This window comes from Dromaius novaehollandiae, chromosome Z, assembly GCF_036370855.1.
Source record: "Dromaius novaehollandiae isolate bDroNov1 chromosome Z, bDroNov1.hap1, whole genome shotgun sequence".
NCBI lineage: Eukaryota > Metazoa > Chordata > Aves > Casuariiformes > Dromaiidae > Dromaius > Dromaius novaehollandiae.
This window is the reverse complement of record NC_088132.1, coordinates 80278580-80305527: the sequence shown is the minus strand read 5'-3', so window position 1 is coordinate 80305527 and position 26948 is coordinate 80278580. Positions and strand designations below refer to the sequence as shown.

Here is a 26948-nt window from a genome sequence, read left to right as displayed (position 1 = left end):
TTTTTCATGTTTTTCAAAGATACTCAAGGCCAGCCAAAAAATTATATCTGTGATTTTTCCCCTCATCTAGGGCAGGTCACTGGGAAAAGGAAAGCGAGATGATAGGGTCCCTGGTGTGTGCATTGCATCTCAGACTGGGGGAGATCCAGAAGGAGATAAATCCCTCCAGCCAAACAGATGCCGCATGAACCACATCCATTTCAAGCACTGCAAAAGAAATACTGTGCTTCCTATATACTTGAATTTTGCAGGGCTGATGTGCTCCATGTTAACTAGGACTTGGCAAAAATTATTTTTCAGAATTTTTTGAAGCACAACAGAGTCCAGAAAAGGAGCAAATCTTAAATATCTTGTCACTCTGCACAAAACTATGTCTCATCTTTCTTCCAAGGACTTTCCACAACTTCTCCCCTCCCTTTTTTAGCAACAGCTCTGATATAATCATAGTGATGTGACTGCCAGTGCTGCTGAACCAGTTTTCCAATTTTTAGTAAGGGTCTACATTCTCCAGAAGACCTTTCTTACAGGCAACAAACAACAGTAGTTTGTATCACATCATATTATTAGCTGCACTCCCAAGCTGCTTTGGAATGAATAGTTTCCATGAAGAAAATGAAAACAGATCTTTTTCCACTGCAAACTGGTTTAACACATTTGAAACTGATAGTGCTGATCTGTATAAGCTGAGAACGTGATCCAGTGGGTCTTGCTCAGCATTATGGAGAAAGTTAATCAGAGTAATGAAATGACTTATGATTACAGCAGCATTTTATTAAGCTCCGCTTACAGCTACTGTGCTGCTTGCATGCCAGTTATTCCTGCAGCTCACAGTAAAATATGCGTAGATCATTTGATATGCCACACTTCACTATGATTTCTGCACTTCCTGCTAACCCTCAAACCTCCGTGTTAGTGCGGTGTTGTGGTTCATTAATTACCCATATAAGGCCAAATGTATATTTTCTTAGATTGATGTCTATGTATATAGAGCTTGCAAGTACTATGTACTGAAAGACCTTGAAAAAGGTCCGTCCTTGATCCCCTGAAAATCAGTGGAGTGTTTTTCTACTGAGCTGGTAGCAGTGGGATTGGTCTAAAATTGTGTATATGCTTGGTTTTACAGAATGCAAAATAATGTTATGAGCTCACAGAACTTGCATATTTGCTGCAAGGATCTCCACCAATTGAACTTCCCTTGACACAAACTGAATCGAACACATTTGGACATGTCACAAGATTTGGAGATGTCACAAGAAGAGCATGGGGTGGTCACTACGATGGGCTGAGATCAGGGCATGTCGCTGGGACCTGAGAATGAATTAAGGTCACCTCGGTCAGACTGCTTATCCGAGCACACGAACAGCAGATACTATCAAGAATGAATTAAGAACATACCTTGAATGAATGGATACTACTGATTTCCTTATTCGTACCTTGGCGGTGGAGTTCAAAATTCCCTCCTGAATTCAAACGCTGGCAAGATGAAGGATGACCAAAGATGGTTTAAATAGAGCTTCCCTATTTCTGTGAGCAAAGAATCCCCAGAAAAAAGGGTGACAATCAAAAAAGAACATAATTTATGATGGCAGTTGTTCCTGACACACTTGATGTTTCTATTATTTTCAATTATTTCAGGCAGAGGAGATTAATAGTGAAAATATTCTATGTAAATTTGGAATGCACTAAACACATGCAAAATGAGACATGAGTAAACCTCATTCAACAACAAATACCTAAAAAAGTGTCAACCTACCAGAGCTTGTGATTTTTCTAAGCTTTTTTAGTTTCTGTACTTATCTAAGATTTTGAAAGCTTTTTCTAGGAGGTGATATAATCCATAAGAGAAGACAATACTGGAATAGCTACCTGGGACAAAGGAGCTGCACAGTAAGATCCTAGTGAGAGCCGGACTTAACCCTGAGAAAGCAAACGGGGCTGCTGAACAGGCTTCTCCTGGCCCAGAAGGAGGCCGGTGAGGAGTATGGTGCTCTGACACCATAGGTGATGTCAGTCAGGTGGTGAAAAGAAGTGCAAAGGCAAGAAAGCATGAAAAACTCAAGGATGGAGTCCCTCACCCCAGCAAAACAACATGAACCCGGCACTTGCAGCTGTGCAGGCTATGGGCAACAACAGAAAGCAAGTTGGCATCCAGCAGGGACAAGAAGACAACAGAGGAAGGACTCTATCCGCCCTCTGCCTGTGGTACAGCCACTCAGGGCAGGACACTGTAGGGTGGGTGCAACACCTGACTTTTTCACTGGAAAAGGGAACTCTTTTTTTTGCTGCTCTCCACACATTGTTCCACCAGCCCTGCAAGACAACTGCACAAAAGTATAACAGTGTTCAGCGACTGCGGGAGGTAAATGCCAGGAAAGACTTGACTGAAGGGGAGACTTCAGTCCTCAGATACTACAACGGCAAGCATGAAACCTGACAGTTCACAGATGTTTCCAAGGCAGTCTTACTGCAGGTCTTTTACAAAACTGTGATTAGCATCAGAGACCGGTGGCTTCTACATTGCAGAGCCCAATAAAAACAGTGAGCAAGGATGTCAGTGCTCTTGCAACTGTTGTCAAACTCTGGGGCTATGCATAAGTTGGAAAAGAGAAGAGAAAGCAAAAGACCTCTGACTATGTGAGGGCAGCTGACCACTCTCAGTAGCTCCTTGTTCCTTGGAGAAGAAACTTTGTCAAAACTGTGCCATAAGCAACTCCCCATCCCAAAGACACAGCGGGAGGTTTCACAGACTGGAAAAAACTCCTCAGCCTCCGGTCCTTTATCTCTGATGCTCCATGAGGGTAGAGTTGGGTCCTGTCACCCGTAACTGGTCCATAACTTAGTCCCTGGGACCCCCTTCCCTGAAGGGATCTGGAAAGGACACCCCACCACTTCTGGAGCGGAGATCCCACCTGCACAGTGGTTACCACTGCTCGGGTGCCTAGGGATGTAACTTGGACCATAGATGTTTCTGCTTGTGTAGTAATACGCGAAGTGTGAAGCCCCCTTTTGCCTACGAGGCCCGTAACACAGTCCATTTTTAACTTTTAAGGATATTCTGGGAAAAAGAAAAGAAAAAAAAAGAAAAAAGAACAGAACCAAAGCATGTTTTTCTCCATTACCATAAAGAGGGCTTGTGAATGCATGGTATTAGTATCCCAAAAGCTATTAAACTCCTTAGTGATGGGAAACAGATGGAAAATAAGACAAAAGAATTCACAACTCATGTTAGACTGAATTGAATTCCTTTAATTTCACACAATGAATAACATATGAATAGGATTAACTTTTTTTTTTCTTTTTTTTTTTTAGTTAAGTGCTCTATACTGTGCTAACCTGATTTGGTAGCGAAAAGACTGAGCTTTGTTTTAGAAAAAAATGTTTAAAAACCAACATCTAAGATCATGAAGGAGCATGACATTAAAGCATGCCAGATGTATCTAAGCCTCAAAGAACATCAAGTCCATATCCATTTTTAAATGTACAAAAATGCTTCATGAATAAAAACTGTTACAAAAAGAACATTTCAAACAATGTACAAGTTTTTTTTCTTGCCTCTATATTCAATAAAATACAAATACATTTTTTTGCTCTAAAATATGTTTACATACAATCAAAGTAGAACATGCAAATTACACTTTAAAAAAGGCTTTTAAAAACCACTTATGAATACAAACTAAAAATTAGCCAGCACGACTTATAGAACAATCTTGTGCCCCATTCGTTTGATTTTTTTTAATTTTTTTTGAAATACAGTATATACATATTTAACACTTCATGTGCATTTATTATTTAAGAAATAGCTTAAAAAAATAAAGAAAAAGAAAAGTAAAACAAACCAACATGGGGTTGAACTGCTTCCCCATGTTGTCCAATTGGCAGCTCTTTTCATGTTTTTACATTTTTTTTTATTTTTCTTTTTTTTCTACGTAGTGTTTTATACAACCTAGGCAGGCATCTTAAGGAGATCTCAAATGTGTCCTCTGTTGAAATGTGCTTCTAATTGTCTCAGAACTGCTGCACCCCAGTTTTTGGATGATATGGAAGGAAGAGGCATTGCAAGGGCATGATGTTTTCTTAATCCAGAAAACCATCCTGTTTCTTTCTTTTTCCTGTTTTTTTTTTTTTTTTCCTTTTCCCAGGAGATACTACTTAAGTGTGCTTAAGTGCAGTCCTGAAGCAGGGCCTGTGAAAATAAGAGTTGGGGGGATCCTTGTGGATGGAGCGACAGTTACTGTCCACCGGTTGTTTTGCTGTAGCGCTTAGAAGCCCAGGGATGAACCAGCACCTCAGTGTACCAGACGCTAGCCAAAAAATGCGACAATACAAACAGAATATCCTACACGAATGGTCCAAAGCATTGCTGTAAAAACGGAGGGGCATGGGCCATGCTGTAGTAGCCAATTGCTATTATCCCTTGCATTTTTTTTTTTCTGACAGCTACCCAAAAACATGCAAGGTGCTTCACAGAAAATTTAATAATTACGGGCTCAAGAAACTGGCAGTAGGGAGCTATTGGAGACATAAGCATTTCTTTTTTCCCTCTCTCCCCACACACTTGTCCCTTTCCCTTGTTTTATGCCGGGTTGAAGAATACGGGACCCATGGAGAGGCTGCAAACCCATGGCTCAGAGCCACGTGATTTTGTTTTGCCTTTTTATTGAAGAATTCGAAGATGTGCATTAATCTGTGACGCGCCAGAGAGGTTTGAAAGGTCTTTTTGGTCTTAATAAGCAAAGAGGGCTTTCACCCTGGTTTTATACAGTTCTTGGAAATGTATGGAGCGAATTTAGAGAGTTCCTCAGTAAATCTTCCTACTAGTAGGGGAAAAAAAAAATCAAAAAAGCTCATTACTGGAATATTGTTGGGTAATAAACTGCAGGAGTGGGATTTTAGCCTTAAGCCCTAAAACTAAATCCTTTATGATCTGCATGTAGTACATCGCCTTATAATATTATTCTGTCAGCAACTTGCTTATCATATTTATAGACTAGGCAACATGCAGCACACAAATTCTGAGTGCCATCTAACAGTATTTTCAGCCTGCTTTCATACAAATTAGCAAGCTAATCTGCCTGTCAGCCAGCCGGGGCTGCGCCGTGCCGTCCCCTGGACGCACGGCCGAGCCTCAGCGCCCGCATCCAGCCCTTCCCAGCGCCTCGCAGGGTCCGTCACGTCTCAAAGCCCCGATGGGTGCCCGGAGAGAGGATTTGGTCCTTGCAGACCTCATCTCCTCTCGCTCCACACAGAAATTTCCATGCTCATAAGCAGATCGCTGACTACAAAACCAGGGATGGGTTGGCATCTGGCTTAATTCCCGTTTATAGACTACCTGGAATAATGCAGGCTTTCTTTTTTTCCTTGCAATTAAAGAGACACTGTCAACTCCCATCAGGCCCAAGGGAGAGATGGAAAAAACCCCAAGTTTCTGGATAAACTAAGTCTCAGTCGAATGCTTTTTCAGGGAGAAGGGAGGAGCTGGAGGAGGTGGGAGGGTGGTTTCCGCAGGTCCCCAGCTTCAGTCCATCACACCGCGCTAATTCGAGGGAACCGAAAGGCAAAATTGGTTGTAGCCAAAGGAGCAACTGACCAGTTTGTTTCCAAGCTGCATTAATTGGAAAACAAAAAGCGCAAATGAGTACGATGAACGATGCGAAACAAATATCGGAAATGAAATTCTGCGATCCCTCTTGGTTTAAGGAGTGGGGACCTCAAGATTTGTTTCAGCCTTAAAAAAAGCATCCCTTTGCCCCGATCCCCAACCCCAACCCCTAATGCATTCAGCTTCAATAAGCTAAGGTGCTATCACAGAAGAAAAATCAGCCTCTAAAAATAATGAGCTGTATGTTTACAGTGTCCCTTTAACACCATAGTCTTGATATGATTTTTTTTTGTAAATAAATAACAGAATAGAAATGCAATATTTTTTTGTGGGGACTTTTTTTGTTGTCTTTTTTTTTTTTTTTTTTTTTTTAGTGTCGTGCTATTTGAAGTTTCCTTGGCAGTAAGCCAGTTCAAAGATTTCTCCAAAAAGGGAATAACAGTTGGCTTGTGAATCATTAAATAACTCCACTCCCCGCTCCCTTGCTGGAATTTTCCCTCCCCCCCCTCCCATTTTAATATCCATCTTGCCATGCCAGGTGTTGAGAGTACTGAAGGTCTTGAAAAAGAAATAAAATCAAGTTGAAAGTACCTATTTCAAATTTCAACAACTGACTTTTTTAAAAGCATTGTTACTGCAATGGAACAGCTTCACGTTCAGTCTGTGTTTTAGTTAAACATTTTAATTGGGCTGTGGAAATGGAGCTTGGGTGTTTCACCCAAGTTAAATCAATGGCTAACGTACAACTCGAATGAGAAATGTACAGTTTGAACTGACCATTTAAAGAGACGATTTGTCACACACAGTTTGCATCCATGCAGACTGAGAGCTTTATAATTACATTATGTACAAAAAAAAAATTTTTTTTTAGTTTATTAAGGCAACCACAACTTGGAGAACATGTCCAAAGTGGCATTAATACAATTGCAGTGGTGATACCCTTTGAACATTTTTATTTTTATTTTTCAGATAAGAACACTTATTCCTTTTCTTTTTAAAGAAATAATTGCCAAGAAAGAAGCTATTTTCCATAGGGTTTTGTCATCTATTTTTTAAAACAATCTACTTTAGCTATTTTCTTTAAAAGAACATATCAAGGCATTGCTACCCAATGCAAATAATTCAGATCCTGGATTTCCCATCAATTTCATTGGGAATTGCAGGTGGTAAGAACTGCTAGGTTTGGGCCCTGTCTTTTTACTCTATTTTTTTCTGTCCTATTTTTTTCTTTTATCTTTTTTATTTTTTTTGGTGATTTTGTCCATCTTTGCTATAACTCTATTCCCCAGAAGTGCCTTGCTGTTCTCTACTCATATGTACCGAGCATCGAAACAACTTGGTTGACGGATGACCCCTTTTTCACATGCCATTGAAAATGCCAAGTTGTTTCACAGAAACATGCTATCATAATTGAATATCCATGTACACCTTATTTTAAATGCTATGATATTCCATTGATCCTTGGGATAGCACTCGGAATGAGTGTGTGCGCATGTAAGGCTCTACTTTTCTATTGCCTATATTGCAGCTAGTTGTAACTAGGCAAGTAAATGAGAAAAAAAAATATATAGTTCTAGCAGGAGTCAGGCGTTTTGGGTTATGCTGCCCCAAAGCCTGGTAGGTATATAAAACTGAAAAAAAAAAATCAAACAGATTATAACCAAGATCACAGTTGAGAAAATTACATTTTTTGTTGGTTTTTTTTTCCTTTTTTTACAGTGATTTCTACTATGGTATGGTTACTCTTAGTTTCACCTGGCCCACCAAACAGAATCAGTCGAGCATGCAGCTCTAACGACAATGTTCAGCTCACTGCGCGGACGACCTCCCGCTTCAGGGTACGGTATGAGAACAGCAATGCTGAGATGCGGATTAGTTTTTGGAAATTCGGCAAAGTAGACGGTCTTGCTAACTTTGACATCCTCCCCTCCCTCCCTGTCCCCACCCATCCAACCCCCACCCTCACCCCGTCCCCCCTTTTCCTTGGGGCTGGTGCCAAAGCTGATGAAGAGGAAGATGCGAATCGCTGCTGGCCAGCTCTCCGTCAAGGGTTTTCGGCTGCCGTGCTACTGGAGAGACGAGTGAGTCCGATGCTGCTGCGGGTGCCGAGCGAACCTCGCGCCTTCAGTCCTGGAGCGCCCCACACTCAATGGGGTGCCTCAGCGTTAGGGAAGGCCTTCGCTCTCACTCCCTCTGCCTTTCCGATGCCGTTTCACCTTCACGTCCTCCTCCTCCTCCTGCGGGGACTTGCTTTTCCTCTTCCCGACTCGCGGCGTCCGAGGCGGAGGTAGAGGAGGAGGAGGAGGGGGAGGCGGGAGAGGAGGTGGCGGAGGCGGCGTCTCTCGAGCCATGTGTATGACAGCCTCGATGGTGGCCATGATTGTATCTTGGGTGGCTGCTTGTTCCAATAGTAAAGGATTCAGTGTAGGTCTCTGACCTCTTTTGCTGGGAAGGTCAATGCATTTTTCCAGAACGGGCATTTGGTCTCTGGAGTCTTCGTCAAATGAGAGAGGTTGCTTCCGGGGACGCCCTCTCCTTTTCTTGACGAAGTTATTGCCTGTCTTTGATTGTCTCTGCAGCCGCTTGGCTTTCAGGATTTTGTTTACATGATCCAGGTTCTTCTTCGTGGACAGGATCTTGGTGTAGTTGCACATCTTGCGCACCTCACACTGGATTGCTTCGATTTCACGGCGCTTGAACCTTTTTTTCAGCGGTGGGCTGGCTGTTGGGAGACAAGGGCAGAAACAGGAATGGGTAAGACAAAAGTGAATAGAAACCATCCTTCTCCCACTTTTAGCACCACCAAGACCAGATGCTTTTAAGTCTAGTAGGCTGAATATGACTATTAAGACTGAAGAAGCAATGGCTGTGAGACAGGACTCCACATAGAAAAGCAATTAAAACAATGAAAAGATTATTTACTACAATGACAGCCCCAGAAGAATTGCTGTTACCTCCTTTTTTACTAGCCTAGATGAAAACACTTACAACTTTGACTATTAAACAGTCCTCAGAGATCTCTCTGCAGCTCTCTCCTCTTCTAAAGCAACAGAATTTTTCTGCGGCAACGTTTTATTATGGGTTTCCTTCAACCTCACTGCCTCATTTCTAAACCTCTAGTGGGAGGGAAGAAAGGGCTGCTTAATATAGGTGTCATATTGGCTTACCAGAACAGCTATTAAACTTTGTATACCCCAAATATAGACTCTGGACATCCTGCCCTTGCTCTTTAATGCTCAACATGGACGTTGGTTAGTATAAAAAGGTTTTGTTACTGAAACGAGTGGACACAGACAGGCTCCGTGGCTCTCCTCACCTCTGGCAAATTCATTGCCCCTGCTTGGGTTTCTTTAATATCATCTATGCAGATACTAGCTGAAACTACCCAGTCATGTAATTGACTTTAATGGCCTCCAAAGTAAGCTGACTCCTGATTCAGATCACTGTAGTTGAGATCTGAATGAAGTCCAAGGCAGCCAAGTCTTCTGCCAAGGTCATGTTGTGAGTCATTGTTAGAGCTGGAAAGAGAACCCAGCATTTCTTGGCTCCTGGTGCTTTGCTTAGGACACGAGACCTTGCTTGTTTTTCTTAAATTGTTTAATTGTTCTTCACTGAACGTGGCATCTGTTCAGAGTTCGGAATCTGAACACGGATTAGAAGTAACTACCCCTTTGTGAGAGAAACAGACTGTATTAATTCTGCTATTGCAATAACTGGTGCTCCCTTTCACTGCTAACATATCCGTTCTGCACTGCTGGAAAAGAAATGATGGAATTCAGAATTTCTTTTCAGTAAAGAATAAAACATCCCACTAAATTAACCTCAGCCCACATCTACTTGCAAACTTAATTTACACCTGACTGTCAAGCAGTCATTTGGGTCTGAAATCCTTGAAGTTTCCAGAGCAGCCAAGATTTCGAGAAAGGTTCATTTGGGGGTTATCACTCCCTTCATGGCTAACAGCCCAATCTTCTAGCAGTAGTTTAAAATAAAGTTGCTATTGTAGCATTTTCTGTAGATAACCAGGAGCTGTCAAGTGGCAGAATCTCTCCTTGCTCACTATGGGATATGACAGTTTCAGCATACAAACCTCATTCACTGTCCTCCCCTTTTGGAGAACGTAAATTATTGGCTCTTATACCACCATGTTGCTTGGATTCAGCAAAGAGCTTGCATAAACAAACCCAAGTTACAATGCAAGAAGTAGGAGTGAGTCATAAACAAAACACAGACATATGCTCTCTTATAAATAAAGACCTGGATGGCCAACTTCCCAAAGTCTGGTTTTCATTAATTACAAAACAAAATACATTTTCCATATGTAACCCACTCCCCACACCAAAAAGAAAAACAAAATCCATTTACAGTTTGTGATTCACAGAGGACAAAAGAAAAGAGGAATGCAGTCATTTTGGTACCAAAGAAAAAGAGAAAGGAAATGAAATATCGAAATTGCTAGGGAGAATCTAATTAGTTGCACAAAACTCCTCTCAAGTAGGTCACCCCTAAAAAGTGTGGATTTAAGAGCCCTAAGGGCAAGTGGCAGTGAGGGAGTTATTTCTCAGTCATCTGATCAAAAAGGTTAGATCCCTGTCACACAAAACAATTACTCTCATCCGGCCTCACTGGTGATTGACATATATTTTCCCAATATTTCCAGCTCTAAGCATTAAACTCCTTTGAGTCACGCCTCCCCCCACCCTTCCCCAGTCCTAAGAGTGGCTTCATGTCATGGGATTTTAAGAAATCAAATATTTTGCACACCGTTCATATTTGCTGTCTACATTTTGTATATCATGGCTACATTCAGGGCACATTTTCAAGATTTTCTTTCCAAAGCCCACATGTTCAAGATGCAATTTTTTTGCAGAAACCAAAGTTGAAATTTTTCGGCTCATGCTGGAAATCTGGCATGTGAGAATTTTAGCAAAAATACAACACAAACTGCAAGGTCCCTGGTGAAATCAGGAGATTTGGCATTAATCTTGTCTTTCAATAAAAAGAAAGTAAGCCAAAGGACAGGAAATGAATCTGAAAAGAAACATTAGCCAAGTATCTGCAAAGATTTTATGTCTTTACTGAGATCTATCGGTATCTGCTATTTCTGCAGCTCAGCATTAACACTCCATTGCAGTCAATAGAGATCTAGTCAGTATGGGCAGTAGAGGATGATTTGTTCTTCTAAAGTAGGAGCTTAATGCCTTTTGAGATGACCATGGGAACCCTTCTGAGAGCCAGAGACTGGACAAGGAGGGTGCAAGTCTCCTGTAAGTCCTGTGTCCTATCTGCCAGCCCTGATGGGTGTCTTAGACACCCAAATGGTCCAGGACACCCAGGCTTAGAAAACTGAATGGAGCCCAACGGCAGGTAGACAGTGACTGTGCTGAGCCGATGTAGGTGTCTGCTTTCTGCTGAACAACCCAGTTCTCCAAGATTAACCGATATGAAGACAGTTATGAGTAGGTGTCTAAAATAGATGTAAATCAATGAGCTCAATACCACTACCAGTGTTTTCTGTCATGATGTTTAGATACTGTGCCCTCTTATAACTTAGCAAGCACACATCCCCTTCTCCTTTGGACTGAAACTTATTTTCTCATTTACCAAGAAGTTGTTCTGTGCTGGCTTACTGCACTAATTTTTCTTCTGTAAATGCTTTGGGATGTTTATTACTTTCTCAGGAAGCTTTTTAGAAGCTACTAATAATGTTTTTGCCTTCTTCCCTAAGAAGCCTCTGAACTCCCAAGCTTTAGAAAGTTTTTGAGCTGTGTTAAATATGCTGTCAACGGTCAGAATATATGTCTTGAATAATTAATATCCTTTTATATCAAGCTTTTTTAAAGGACATATTTGGAAAGCCAGTATTATTTTGCATTATAGTCAGGGACATCTGATTCTACATTTGGAGTGGAGAGACTGTGTGGAAAGGACTCTGATGTGTCTGCAGGGGAAGATTTGATGAGGTGTGCATATGACAAAATATCAGGGAGATCTGCCAAAATAAACCACTATTGAAGTGAGAGCCATTAGGTGTTATCAACTCATCTGGAAGCTCTTGCTGAGCAATCTTTGATATAAAATATTTTGCTACATTGCCATGTGATATACTGCTCAGCTTAAAACCAAACCTAAGTAGTAATCTCTTCCATTTTATCCAGGCAGATCCTGCCCAGCCCTGGGCCCTAGTTTGTCTTCATTGCTTTTAGGCTTTGTTGTTCTCTTCCTGCACCTAGTTTAATTTTTGCAGGTGGGAGCCTTGACTTGGAAGGAAGACTTTCGTTTTGCTCTATCTGGTGGAAGTCATCTAAAAAGGGCTGAAGAGGAAGCGGGGAACAGTAATGCCACCTCTGTGCACAGGCAGATGAAGAGGAGATATGCTCCTGAAGGGATGATAGAACAAGAGGGCAGCCTCCGTATACTGCGGAGTGCAGGGGAGGACCATGCTGCCTGGGCACAGTTATCTCCTTACGCTTCCCCAGGCTGCAGGGCCATACACTGCCTCCACGAAGGCCTGACGCTATTTGGCACCATCCAGCCCAAAGTGAACGGAGATTGCAACTACTTGAAGCAGCACAGGCTCAATAAGAGCTCGTCTGAACCTTCGCTTGCTCTGTGACCGTTCCCAAGTGTGGGTGTCTAACTACTTGCAGCAATTAGGCCATTTCCTCTCAGTGCAGCTGCATATAGAGACAGCTTGAATTTGACCATGCGGTGAGGTGTGAGAAGAGACACCTTCTTGTCTTCCCACCACAGGACCTGCCTGGAGACTTGGAAGTACAGAGAGAAGCAAGCTATAACCTGAAAATTCAAGAATGTGGAAAAAAGCAGTCAGAGCTCAACAAAAGGAGGAACTCAACTGTCATCAAAAGGCTGTCAGGAGAAAAATGCCTCTGGATTTTCCTCTTCCTCCACACAGAGGACCCTTTTTGAAGGAGATCATTCTCTGAGCTCACTAGAGAGCACTGGAAGAGGGAAGAAGTCTGGCCTCCCAAGACACCGGTAATTCAGATAAGCCTCTGCAGTTTTGTCCTGCTATCTGCAAACAGCTGTGTGAGGCTTGCCCTGTGCTATTAGAGACGCGCACACTGCGGTACCGTCTGCAAATGCTGCAACTCGAAAGCAGGCTGTGAAAACAAACCACAGAAGTACACACCGGTGCTGCACTCTGCTGCTGCTGCTTTCTCTCCAGCCAAGCCTCGGCGCCTTCCCTCCATCCTTTCCTAACTCTCCATGCACAACCTCACCTCGCCACCTTGAGTTGCAAGTATTGCAAATAAACCAGCAAGAACCACCTTAAAGACCAGCTTTACACTTCTAAAATAAAGTATGAGAAGGACTGGAGTTTCTCCCCTCCCCGAGGCACACATGCAGTGTTGCTCCGTCTCACAGCCTGAGACAAATGGAAACGACCGCGGGCCATGCCGGGAAGTCCCGGAGGATTAATATGACGCAGGAAATAGCTTCTGAGGCAAAGAGAGAAAGCTCGATTGAAACTATACATTTGCAACGGCAGTTTAAAGCAGGCCGAATGACGGACTGCAGCACAGTCGTGTTAAAGAAGGAGGCAAGCCCAGGTAGATCAGACTGCTTGGAGGTTCTCCATTCATCTGCTAGCTTCATTCGGGGCAGCTTTGGTATGTCCGTGGCAGCAGAAATCAATCTTCCTGCCTGTCATTCTAGATCCCTTTGGAGGTGCCTGAGGCCACTCGCCAGAGCACTGCACAGAGAAGAGCGTTTGCTCAACAGCTGGGCTCGGTTTGTCGACTTGGTTCGAACGGAGACATTTTCAAAGAGCTCCCCATTAATTACAGGAAACCCGTAGCACTGTCCTGTTTTCCCATTAACACAGTTTTCTCTCAGTTTTCACTAAATTATTTCCACATCTGGGCTACAGATAAAGCAACAATTTAATTAGACTTCTGAAAATGGAAAGAATGAACTATGCAGTCAGGCATACACTTTCATCTTGAAACCGATCATAAAAAAAATTGTGTGCTTTCATTCTTCGCCGCATTAAAAATCTGTCCTTAGTTTATATATAGGAAGGTATTAAGGGCTAAACGGGGACTCCTGATTTTTTTTATATAAAAATTCATCTTTATAGAAGTCACTTTACAGCATGGATCCTTGTCTGCACTACTTATTCAGGAGACTAGAGGAAACTCAAAGGGAGTACACGGCGAGCACACTTCCAGTGGCATAATTAAATATGTAATCATATAACTCAGTGATACAAGTAAATTTTTGGTGAATGGGGAATCAGAGGTTTGACAAGACCAAGAAACTCCTAATGGGTGCATGCAGGCTGATGTACTGAGGCTTCCCCATTCATTGGAAATTAAGACACAATGCAAGATTAACTTCTTTATCCATGCTGAGAAAGGGCATGACGACGACTGAATGACTTGGCTCAATTTCTGACTGTAAAAAGCTATCAGCTTCCTCATCTGATTCAAAATAGAAGCACAAAATATAAGTTGATTGAAAAACATGCTACTCTGACTTATTTATTCCAAAATATTTTAAACCACAGTTCATTGCACCAGACAATTTCACATTTGCAAGACAGAATATTATGCTAAAATCACTGAAGTATGCAAAAAGAAATCTCAGCTGCTCTTTAGATATTCACTGTGTATTCGGCATGTTCGTACTACAGGGATGGAGACATTCAAAGAAGTGAACAACAGGGCTCAGCAGAACACTCACGAGTCATAGTCCCCTGCTAGACCATAGGGGTTTGTGCTATTTATGTCCTTATTATTGCACAAATGGTAGCACGCGAATGAAATAGATTTGATATGCCAAGATATCATTACGATAAGAAAATATTAGAAAAATTACAGCCTGATTATCACATCAGATATGCAATTTTCACACTCAAATGAAACTACTCAAATCAGGAAGAGCCATACAAGTCTGCATGGAGTCCTGAAGGAAGAAGATGGAGAATAAATAGAGGGGATGGAGGAAAACAACATTACCTGCTTCAGATGTTGCTGATGATGAAGGTAGGAGAGATAATACTGGAGTTGGCATTGCAACACTGTCAACAGCTGCTGGTTTCCTTCTGGTCATCATATTACAGGCAGAACTTTCCATTTTACTATGAAGTGAAGTCTGGTCTGCTTTTAAGTGGGGACCTGCAATTCCTGGGGAAGGAAACAAAATTTGGATGAACACTGATGAAGTAACCTAACTTGAGAATATCTGCAAATGGGTAGCCAGTTCCAGTCTTTGCTGCCCCAATATATTTCCAGGTTTCCCAGTATATGTGCTTGGAATACAGTCTTGATACTAGTAAGGATCATGATTTTTGTTTGCTTTTAATAATTTTGCTTCAGGATCTACCATCGCTGATCTCTAAAAACAATGGTAAACCAACACAGTAATTCCGCACGACTGCTTCTTCTCAAAGCAAACACACACACACACATATGTACAAAGACAGACATGCTTCATATCTCTATTCAGTGGGATTGTCTATTTATCGTTCCCTGGGTAGTGTATTCTCCACACACTTATATACTTCTGCTCTACAATCACTTGGCTCAGTGGGTGTTTTGTCTGAGTAAGGAGCAGGCATCAGAAACAGCCTCAGTATGTAATTCCCTATCTAAAGCACGTTACACTTCTACTTGTGTTTCAGGAATCCCCTTCCTAATGAAAATTTACCTTGCAAGTCATCAAAGAGGTGGGAGCATAAAAAAAGATGAAAAAAAACCTTTGTCATACACTTTTCTACCAACAGCTTCTGACGGAATCAGAATTATTCTCACATGGATTACAGCATGGAACAAGTGAGAGTGGTAGAAATATTCCAAAGAGATCACATGTTTTAGAAAAATAATAGTTATACAAGAAGGGCTGATAGATTCCTCCCTTGGCAATGTTTCTCAAACCTTGTTATGATTTGAACCCATTTTGTTTGCTTGTACATGTGTCAGGTTTCAACTGCTTGGGTTGAAATTTTACATATTAGATAGCTGCATGTGTCTGCTATATCTGAATGTGCATCCAGCCACTTTTTTTTATACATATATATACATATATATATATAGTGTGTGTGTGTGCGTGCGTGTGTGTGTGTGTGTGTGTGTGTGTGTACATATTGCATGTACATATGTAAGTATACAAATTTACCAAGGAGAAAGGCAGCCAAAATGACTCAGTCATTTTTTACAATAAAGTTGGGGGTTTTTTTTGCCCATTTTAGATAACGCCTAGCAGCTGCTTCTTTGTATAACTCCAGTAACCCCCACTCTGCTAACTTATGAAAACTTGCTTCCAGTCTCTGAGATGCTGGGCTTCAACATATCCAGGACAGTCATTTATTTTTCAAAGGTAATCCCTCACAAACTGTTTATCCTTTCAAATCTCAACCTGCACTCAGATCTCAAAGATACATTAGATTTAAGCAATTAAACTACACAGGACCCCAGAACGGCTGAGGTTGGAAGACACCTTTGGGGGATCTTGGTCCCCACTCAAGCACCGTCAATGAAAACAGGCTGCCCAGGACCGTGTCCAGCCAAGTTTTGAATATCTTCAAGAACAGAGACTCCACCACCTCTCTGGACAACCTGTTCCAGTGATTAACAACCCTCACAGTAAAAAAGTGTTTTTTTCTTATAATTAAATGGAATTTACTGTGTCTATATTTGTGACCGTCGCCTCTTGTCCTACCACTGGATACCACTCAGAAAAGTCTGGCTGCATCTCCTTTACTCCCTCCCTCAGGTATTTATTACACATGGATAAGATATGCCAGAGTCTTCTCTTCTCCAGGCTAAACAGTCTCAGCTCTCTCAGCTTCTCTTTGTATGACAGAGGTTCTAGCCCTTAATCATTTTTGTGGCCCTTCACTGGACTTGCTCCAAGGATGTCTATGTCTCTCTTGCACTGGGAAGCTCCGAACTGGACACAGCACTCCAGATGTGGCCTCGCCAAGGCTGGGTAGAGGGGAAGGATCACCTCCCTCAACCTACTGGCAACACTCCGTCTAATGTAGCCCAGGATGCCATTGGCCATCTTTGCCACAAGGACACACTGCTGGCTCATGGTCAACTTGGTGTCCGCCAGGACTCCCAGGTCCTTCTCTGCAGAGCTGCTTTCCAGCAGGTCAGCCCCCAGCCTGTGCTGGTGCATGGGGTTACTCCTCCCTAGGTGAGGGACCCTGCACTTCCCTTTGTTGAACTTCATAAGGTTCTTCTCCGCCCATCTCTCCAGCCTGTCCAGGTCCCTCTGAATGGCAGCACAGCCCTGTGGTGTATCAGCCACTCCCTCCCAGTTTTGTATCATCAGCAGACTTGCTGAGGGTGCATTTGATTCCATTGTCCATGTCATTACTGAAGATGTACTTGTAGGAGCCTTTCTTGTTGCCCTTCATGCTCCTCACCAGATTCAACTTCAGGCTTTGGCTTTCCTAATCCCATTCCCACACACTTGGACAGTATCTCTGTATTCCTCCCGAGTCACCTTTCCCTGCTTTCTCCTCTTGTACATTTCCTTTTAATGTTTTGTCAGGAGCTCCTTGCTCATTCATGAAGGCCTCCTGCTGCCTTAACTTGTTTTCCTGCTCACTGGGATGGACCATTCCTGAGCTTGGAGGAGCCGATCCTTGAATATCAGCCAGCTCTCCTGGCCTGCTCTTCTCTCCAGGACAGACTCCCATGTCTTCTTTCAGGAAGGCCCTGAAGGGGTCAAAGTCTGCTCTCCTGAATTTTAGGTTTGTGATTCTGCTGTTTCCCTTGTTCCCTCCTCAGCTCCACCATCTCTCATGGTCAATGCAGCCAAGACTGCCCCTGACCTTCACATTTCTGAACAGAATGAACACATTTCTTACTCTTTGTAAGTACAAGGTCCAGCAGAGCACCTCTCCTTGTCAGCTCCTCCATCACCCGTGTCAGGAAGTTGTCATCAATGCACTCCAGAAACCTCCTAGTTTTGCTTGTGCCCTGCAGTGCTGTCACTCCTGCAGACATTGGGTTGGTTGAAGTCTCCCATGAGGACTTGAATGTGAGGCTCCTTCTGCTTGTCTGAAGAAGGCCTCATCTACTTCTTCCTGATTGGGTGGTCAATAGAAGACACCAGCCATGTTGACCATATTGGTCCACCTGCTAATCCTGACCTATAAGCTCTCAAAAAGCTCCTCCTCACTTGTTCCTCAGCAGAGCTCCATGCATTCCAGTTGCTCTGTCACATAAAGAGCAACTGTCCCTCCTCTCCTTCCCAGCCTATCCTGACAAAAAAGCCTGTATCCATCCATCACAGCATTCATAGACCTCTAATTCCTTTGCTTGTTCTGCATGCTGTGTGCATTACTGTAGAGGCACTTCAAAGTGGCACCCATTTGCGATGATTTCCCAGAAAAGGTATGAGAGCTTCCCCATAATGCTATCCTGGATGTTCTTCCTTATTTGTGTACATATGCTTGAAGTGGGCCCCTTTCAGCTCTGTTTTGCTAATTAGGAAGGCTCTCCTGCCCACATCATCCTGCACCCTTTGATTGTCAACCTGGTCCACCACTTCCTCACTTGATTGTGGGCCATCATCTCCCTCCTCTGTTGTACCTAGTTTAAAACTCTCCTCACCAGGTTGGCCAACATGCTAGCAAAGATGATTTTGCCCCACTTAGTCAGGTGGATCCTGTCTCTTCCTGGCAGTCCTCAGACCTCAAAGAAGGTCTCATGGTCATAAAAACCAAATCCTTGTTGCCAACACCAGCTGTGCAACCAATTATTGGCCCACAGGATCCATCCTCCCCAAGCAGCAGGATTGAGGAGAAAACCACCTGGGCCCCAATGCTCTTGGCCATTGCCCTCAGAGCCATGCAGTCACGCGTGATACGCTCCAGGTCTCCTCTGGCAGTATCATTGGTGCCCATATGGAAGTGCAGCAGGGGGTAATAGTCTAAGGGCCGGACAAACCTCAGTGGAGGCCTCTGATGTACCAAAGGTAGATGCTCTAGTCGGTGCTTGGGACTGTGCCCTGCGGTGTGTCATAACCATTGCTGAGGATGTTTATGCTGCCCTTAGCAGAACTTCTCTTGATCAACAGGAATAGCTGACAGATCTTGTTAGAAGCTGCTACAGCTTGCTAGAAGTCATGGCTTCCTGCAGCTATCCTCTTCCAGCAGGAGCAGGTACCCTGAAGTTCCTCAAAGAGTTCCATGATGATCCCAGAAGCAATTCCCAGAAATTCAAGAAGATCTCAAAGCAGAGCACAGAAACTGTGTTCTCAGTGGCCACCTCTGTTGGTTGCACTTGACCTCTCTAGATATGAACTAACATTTCCTTCAGAGTTGCCATGAACAGTGCTACCTTTCTCCCTGCACATGAAATGTAAAATAACAGGGATCCTATATGCAGCCCCAGAAATTGCAGAAGTCATCTCCACCAGACTCAAGCACAGAAGATCTGTGCTGGTGAGAGGAGTCTGAGAGACTGGGTGCAAGAGACTGGGCCACTCTAGGGTAGTAGTCCTGATGAAAAGCCTTTGGACTTAATGGATGAGAATGGGTCTGAAACAGAAAGGACCAAAATAGGATTGCAGCAGAAGAGTTCATGGCTTGGTGGAGACATGCAGACGAGTCTCTGGCTATTGGATCACACATCCTTCCAGAGCCTCAAATCAAGTAGTAAGTATCTCAAATTGTATCCATTCAACTTTAATCTCTCTCTGCTCAGTTCCTCTATTGCAAATGAGAACAATAATATACCCCTCAACTCAAGAGCAGTGCTGCGAAAATAAAATTATCAACATTCATGAAACATTCATCTACTTGTAGCAAGGTTTAGAAACACAGAATAAATGAGACGTGAGATCGCACACTGAGTAACGACAGGAAAATCACACTATCAAACAGCTGTGCATTAGGTGAGTGCTATACATTGAATAAAGCAGCGTCCCATAGAAAAATGGGGATATTTGACCAGGCAATTATGCGTATGGAATCAGAGCACTGTGCAACTGTGCCTACACCAAAAAGGAGCCGAAATAAGTTTTCACGACTTCATAGTGCCACAGCAGTATTTGTTCATGAATGTAGTTTGTGTGCAAGAAATGTGCATACGTGGGTGTATGCCTCAATACACACATACATACATGCATGTGCATACGGTACATAATAATGCTAACGACCTCATAAATTCAACATCTGGTTCTAATTAAACTGGAGGGCCTATATAAAGAGCTGTATGAAAATATGCAGCTGTAACCTGTTGACCTCTATTGATAAAAAAAAAAAAAAGTCTCTGTGAAGCTGTGCTTCAACATATCAAGGGACAGTCATTCATTTTTCAAAGGTAATCCCTCACAAACCACTTATCCTCTCAAATCTCTACCTGCACACAGTGTTTGCATTAGGGACCTTGATTTATGGATTCCCACTCCTTGGATGGAGAGGCCTACTTCCTGTTGCCGTGGTTACTTGGATCTTGGTTCAAGGTTAAACTACTCCCAAATCAAAATCAGTGGCAGGCACAGCATCTAACAGCCAGGTTATTGACTACCCTAGGATGCTTAAAGGTCAAAGACCAAAGTGCTGCTTACTGCCTTTGGGGTGAGTCAATATTTTCAATATTTTTATTCTGTTTCTTCTGAAGAAGCAGTTGCTGCTCAATTACCACCTATCTAGGTTTAGCAAGGTCATACAAATCATTGAGGAAAACCCTCCTCCTACACATGAGATACAAATGCAATGAATTACTTCAAAGCCTACGTGGTCCAACAGCAGCTCATCACCGGTGAATCATGGCTTCACCATCTCTGTTTTGTCCCCTACACTTCGTTTCTTCATTCTGCATCACTCACCTCACTGAAATTCATGTCTGAGCTGAGAAGCAGGAGTAATTAACTGCTCTGGAGCTGCTAATAAGTAAGAACCACCAGGTTTCTTTCATGCATATCGAAATGCAAGCAGAGGAACCGAGGTGCTGTTGGAGACGCAAGGCGGCACCGTGATTTGCAGTGCTTCAGCTGGCAGCGGTGGGAGACTTCTGCCTCAAGCGGAGGGACCAGGCTGATGCAGCGCCTTTCCCTTTCGTTGGGCTTTTCTTCTCATTTTGGGTGTTCTGCTCAGGAGGCCGCACACAAGGGACCCCCACAATTCACTCCGCCTTTGAATCACGGGGAAATAAATCCTCCTGACATCTCAGTTCCACAACACTGCCAAGAGCTGAGAGTTTAAAATTCACGCAGCTCATGACCCCAGGGTATTTTATCCTTTGCTGCTGTCCCAGAGAAGGGGAGAGAGCGCAAGCTGATATAGGCGGGAGTCCGATCTTATTTCCCGCCTGGTTTTCTGTCGATCTTTGTGGATTTCCGCTGATTTAGGACCCACTTAAGTGAGATATCCCACTAAAGATTCCTATCTTAACTTCCCTGTGTCCTGCTGATATCATAGATTATAGCGCATGCACATGCCAGTAAGCAACGGGGGACAAAACAGAGAGGAAATCAGTCATTATTTGTTTAGTGAAAAAGGGGCAAAGGGAAAGGACAACTTCAAAAGCAAGGGCAGACAGAAAGGAGATTATAAAGAACCTAAAACAATAAAGGCATGATTATAAATAAATAATCATAATGGTCATAAATAAAAGGGTGAATCAGGAGTAGCACCATTTGAGTTCAAGGCAGACTGGCAGAAAGCCTGTGCAGGAGGGAAAACAATAATGATGCAAAACCGGCCTTTTCTTAAAGATTTATGGCTCCCTGGATACTTGGATAAAAAACTGGCATTCATCATTCACTGGCTAAGCAACTTCTGAGCTCTGGGTGATAATTAATACATTAATTTTAAAGGCCCAGTCATTATTATTTTGTTATTAAGTACTTACATTGCAAGTAATGTGGTTGAGTTGCATTGTGCTAGGCTCTGTACAAACGGATTAATTAACAGCCCTGGCTTTCCTGATAGATCATGCTCGCTCTGCTCATTGCACTCGTCTGTTTTCTCTCATCTTGTACTTATATGGGAAGGTTCTTGGACAACATCCACCTTTTCTTCTTTTATTTGTGTACAGAATCTAGTACGACGCACCGCCAGCCTGCAACTCTTAAGGGCCAGTTCGGGAGAGATAATAAATATGAATTTGCCATTGAAGAGCAGAAAAAAAATCAGCTGATAAAATTGATCTCTGCGAAGATACCGCTATGGAAGATTTTTCCTTAGAGAGTTCATTACATTGGATTTCATACTCCCCGCGGACTTCTGGAAATCCGCTGCTTTACTTAAATTGTTTATGCATCAGGCCATTGTTATCGGAAAAACTCTTCCAGAGGATTTTTCTCCCAGCCTCTTTGCACAATTTAGCTACACAGTGCAGTTGTATGGGAATGCACATCTAAACATTAAGCTGGTCATATTATTTGCATTTTGATAATGGCTCCGTTTTGAATAGAGAACCAGAAGAAACCTCATATCTGGATGCAACTTTTTAAAGGCTGATTTTAAATAAATCAGTCAAAAGTTTGGCACTGCATCATATCCCAGAAGGGAGAACTGAATTACTATGTGATAAATGCAGTTAAGGAAAGTAATTATTCTTTCTTAAAGTAATATTATTTCCTTTTTATTACCTTTCTAACTTATGGAATTCATTTCCCTGGCTTCTATTTGACATGCATTATCATTTAAAAATAACTGTACTTTCAATGTACAGCACTGCTTTATGGCTCTAGGTCCTTTTATCTTCCTCCTTTTTCCACCATCACATTAGAGACTTCAAATTTTTACCTCTTCTGTGAGGGGATTCTATTCCACAGGATGTGTGTCCCTGAATAAAACCAAGTTCCTGTGGAATAATAATAATAAAAAAAAAGCTCTCACTGCCAACAGGGAAAAATTGAAGACACGAAGACTGCTTTATTTCATTCCAGCTATTTTCCTATCTCTGTTTTTTTTTTTTTTTTTTTTTTTAAATCGGGATAGCTTTAGACTCTAGAGAAAGTGAGGGGGAGACCGAGAAAGCCATCATTAGATAGATCTTCTGATCTTTATCTGCAGTAGCACAGTCAGAAGAGCTAATGCTATGATGATAGCTTTGAAATCTCTTAGGAATTGGATAAAGAGAAGCGATAGTGATGAACTCCCAGCTAATAAACACAGAGTGCTTATTTCTGCAGAATGATCAATTTCCAGATGTCCTGAGGCTTGTCTGATACAGCTGATTTACTCATTCGCCCTCACTTCACTAATAAAGCTCAGGTCCAACATCAGATTAGAGAAGCGCCAGATTTCTTAAAGGGGCAGGAGGAGGGCTGGCATCGTGGCACGCAAATGCTGGGAGACAAGCTAATCTATTCTGCCTCCTCCTATAACCACCAAGCTGTCTTAAACAGCTGCCTTCCGCCACTGAAATCATACACTTTATCCGCTTTGGGTTAGTACAGTAATACAGACAATTAATTTGTTATCTTGTTAGTGGAAATTTAATGCAATGATCTAAAAGAACCCTTACATATTGTGATAAACTTTAGTGCCTCCAGGGCGCTTCTCTTCCATAGGACTCATTTCACATCCCATCCATTATGTAAATGAGATGTGGAAATAGTTTAGTTCCCCTAATGTATCTGTACACTGATAGATTGCACAAAGTCAGCCCTACTGCAACTAATGAGGTTAAATCCGTCTTGCCATTCCCTTCTACTTGGGTGAATCTCTGTGCCTGACTTCAAGGAATATGGTGCAAGTCCTCCTCTTCATTTCTTCGTGGCGATGATGGTGTTTCCTGACAGCGAGCATAGCGACAGCAGCTCCGTACCTGAGGCCGAGCAGAGAGCCACTTAGGCAAGTGCAGCAGCCGCTGTTGCTGCGTGCAGATGTGGGCTTACAAGCTCCAAACCATCCTCCGTTGGAGAGGGTACCGGCACGGCGGAGAGCTGCAGGCTGCAGCCATCAGCAGGGTGTAATGACATGCAACGTGTAGCTGCTAACATTATCTGCGCAAGAACTAAGCCCAAAGAGGAATGGGGAAGACCGTTCTAGTTTGCTCCTCATCAGAACGAGTCTCAAATCCCCATTGCCCCTCCAGCTATGAGGACGATCAGCTGTAATGTGATTCAGAAGCCCAATCTCCCGCCTGTTTCAACTCCGTGTTTGCTGTGAATTAGCCTTCCTAGGAGATACAGCCTTGCAGTTTGGTTTTGCTTTGGGATTGCTTTTTCCAGGAGGAATTACAAGTTCTCCGTTACATTCCCTTCCCACCTCCTCTGCATATTGCAAGCCTGGAAGCAGAGGGGGCCTGAATTAGGAAACTGAGGAACACCGGCTGTGTAGCCTTCGTCATGGGAGAGGACGGGATGCGCATTTGGAAGTTCAACCACTCATGGACTGAGAGGTGAAAAGGAAGCTAATGGAGCTGGTGGAAGCAGCTCGTACGCTGATTCAGTACCAACCCATAACACAACGTGCGCTCAGTCTCGATTTACTCCTGCCCTCCCTACGTGCCCTTCCCATGCCTCCAGGCCCTTTAAGCTGTGCAGGAGTGAAGTTTGAAATTGTCATCGAAGCAACCACTGACATTAGTCATGCCAGGAAGTGATGAACACATGGAATGAGGATTTCCAGGAGAACTTGGATCAAAGTAGGAGAAAATATTGGTTACATCCAGGTGACAGCAATCAATAAATTTAATGAGAGAAAACCCTAAGGGTTCAAAAGGCTAATTCAGAGTCAAAGGCTCTTCTTGCCCAGAACCTGAACCTTTTGGTTTAGCAGAAAGTTGCAGTTTACAGTTGTTGCAGACTGACAGAATCAAGAGAGACAAACAGAGACTGATGATGCTGAAGAAATGAAATTCACTGTGAAATATCCCAGAGATTGAATCATTTAATACACAGCGATGAAGAACTAAATTCTGTTGCAGGGGGGGAAGGAGAAAAATTAAAATCTTCAGAAGGAATGAAAAGAAAAAGAAATGTTGGAGGAAGTAAAGGAAGAGAGTGTGGAAGGGTTCCTATTAAGGCATAAAAAGCCATTAGGTACATGGAGGGCAGAAATAAAAAGACTTGCAGCTAGAAGCAAGAAACTACCTGGAGGTGAGTAGTCACACTGAAATGAACTGTCACAGTGATGAGGATATGCTCATTGGGGAGGAAGAAAAAAGAAGATAGGATTTCTTTCTCAAGAACACAGCTGAGAAAAGACAGATGGGGGGAATTTTAGTCTGTAAGTAATGAGAAAAGTCAAGAGTGGTGTTTTGAGTTGTTGTTTTTCTTAACAACAGGGATGATCATTTTTAAATGTGGCAGATAGAGCTGATATCCCCTAGGCAAATGGAGTTGGGAACAGTTCATATTTATCACACATTAAATGGGACACTGACAGCTTTGGTAGGACTGTGCCGGCATGAAGCATAGGCAGAAGAGTCAGGCCACTAGTGAGGGGAGGATGAACGAGGCACATGGATTGGGCTGGTGCAAGGAGGGAGTCATTTTTTAGGCATATCCAGTGCAGAAAGAGAGAGAGAAGAAGGCATTGTAGAAACAGAGATGAAAGCTCAGAGAAGGTAGGAAAATAATTAGCAAAAATCTTGCTGAAAAAGCTCAGATCAGATATCTCCACTGAAGAAAAGCATTGCAATGTCCCTCCAGAAACTGAAAAGCTTAGGCATCCAGTAGAAGGTAACATCTGTATGATGCACAAACTTAGGTGGTATTTTTTCTTTTTAACCAAAATGTGGTATTTGCACTAAACCTATGTAAGGTCTCCTTTGACAATGTGTATGTTAGAAAAGTAAAAAGTACCATGCAAAAGTAGATGTTGCTGGAACTCATTTGCCCATACAGCTGCACGAAGGGAAAGCAAGAGGATAAGGATGAGGTAGTCAGCTCCACCATCTGATTGAATCCAGCAATATTTGAACTGTTTTCCAGATGGGTCCATCCTTTCCAGCCACTGTGGCAGCAAGCAAAGGGGACCATGCTGCCACGATAGGCGCTTGCTGTCAGGTAGGATGAGGATGGGCTGAAATGCTTTACCGAAAGTCAGCTATAGAGCTGATAGGAGCATCCAAGACTGCTGACTTCTGAATTAGTGTTTTCCCTACTGGGCCACATGGTCTTTTCATTTTTCTGCTTTATCTGTAATACGCTATGCCCCAGTTCATGCAATGAGAAATACTCCGAGTATGACATGCATTTGAAGTGAAATCTCAGCACTTAATGGAACTCCCAGTATACTCTGCAATCTAGCAGACTGTAACTGAGGAGTTTTTATTTTTAGAAAGTCTCGTGCTGGCTTTGTTTTAATATCTGAGTCCATTCATCCCAGTTTAATGCTGATTTATCACTAAAATGAGTGCTTGCTTTATCAGCACCAGCGATGAAAAATAATACACACTGGGAGCGCATATATTGTTCTCTCTCTCACTCCCATTCTGTATTCGAGATCGATAGATATGGGGGCATTTTTTACCTTTCATTCTGAAAACCACGATAATTGACTGCAATATGAAAACTGAAATCTGTTTAAACAGATGCATAGGTAAGATCATAAATGTTATTGCCAATTAACCTCAGTGACAAAGAAGTTTAATAACTAGCTAGCATGATGATATATAGTACTCTAATTGTTGGTCTATTCTAATGGCATTCTGAAAACACCTAAAATATTTAAAAAGGATCAAACGGAGTACGATATTACTCCAGCTCAGGGTTGCTGTGGATGGAGAAAAGCCAAACAAACAGATCTAGAACTCAAGATTTTTCCTGAAATTCATCCTTTCCTTGGCACCCTGTCCAAAACCTCAGTGATACACCATTGCTCTGATAGGAACTTCAGTGTAAAATCTTTGGATTTTATATTTTTTTCAAAGGAAAATTCAGAAGGAAGTACTTTATTGAGAGTGGTTTTCATTAAAATTCTTGCTGGAGACTGCTTCCTATAACAGTGTAAGAAGGATGGCAGAGAGACCAAATATAATACGGTCAGAGAATGCCTCGGTGGAGTATAGACACAAGAAGGGATCTGAATGATGAAGAAGAGGTTAAAGAGGTGAAGAGTGCACAGTGGAATGAAATACGGAAATAGATGGAAATAGAAGAAAAAGAAGAGATTGGAAAGAGGTGGAGGAGGGAAATCACTTATCACAGATGTGTGAAAAGCAGACTGACAAGAACCAGTATAAAGAGCATATTGGGAAGACCCTAAATGCTCTTAACCACTGACATTTGGAGTTATGCTGTCAATTCGAATGCTATATATCTAAGTGTGAGCCATTCTGAATTTCTAGAGTGCCTCTCTGCATAACTTTGATGCAGGCCTGGCTTCAGTTTTCATATTTACTGGAGCTAAAACAGGATGTTTAAGGCTCTTCAAACAATGAACTTCCCTCCCCATAGCCAT

The 26948-nt window shown here is 42.6% G+C and overlaps 1 protein-coding gene across 5 annotated transcripts in view; it reads right to left on the bottom strand.

Moving 5' to 3' along the window:
- Positions 1-3225: 3225 nt before the first annotated feature.
- LOC135325098 (SET-binding protein-like) overlaps positions 3226-26948 on the bottom strand; it is a 263102-nt gene continuing 239379 nt past the window's right edge. For all 5 annotated transcript variants that reach the window (XM_064502592.1, XM_064502593.1, XM_064502589.1 and 2 more), the window contains 2 exons: positions 14584-14751; positions 3226-8321 (listed from right to left, as the gene is read on the bottom strand). In XM_064502592.1, coding sequence (XP_064358662.1) covers positions 7765-8321; positions 14584-14751 — 725 coding nt within the window. In that variant the 3' untranslated portion in view covers positions 3226-7764. The remainder of the gene's footprint in view (positions 8322-14583; positions 14752-26948) is intronic.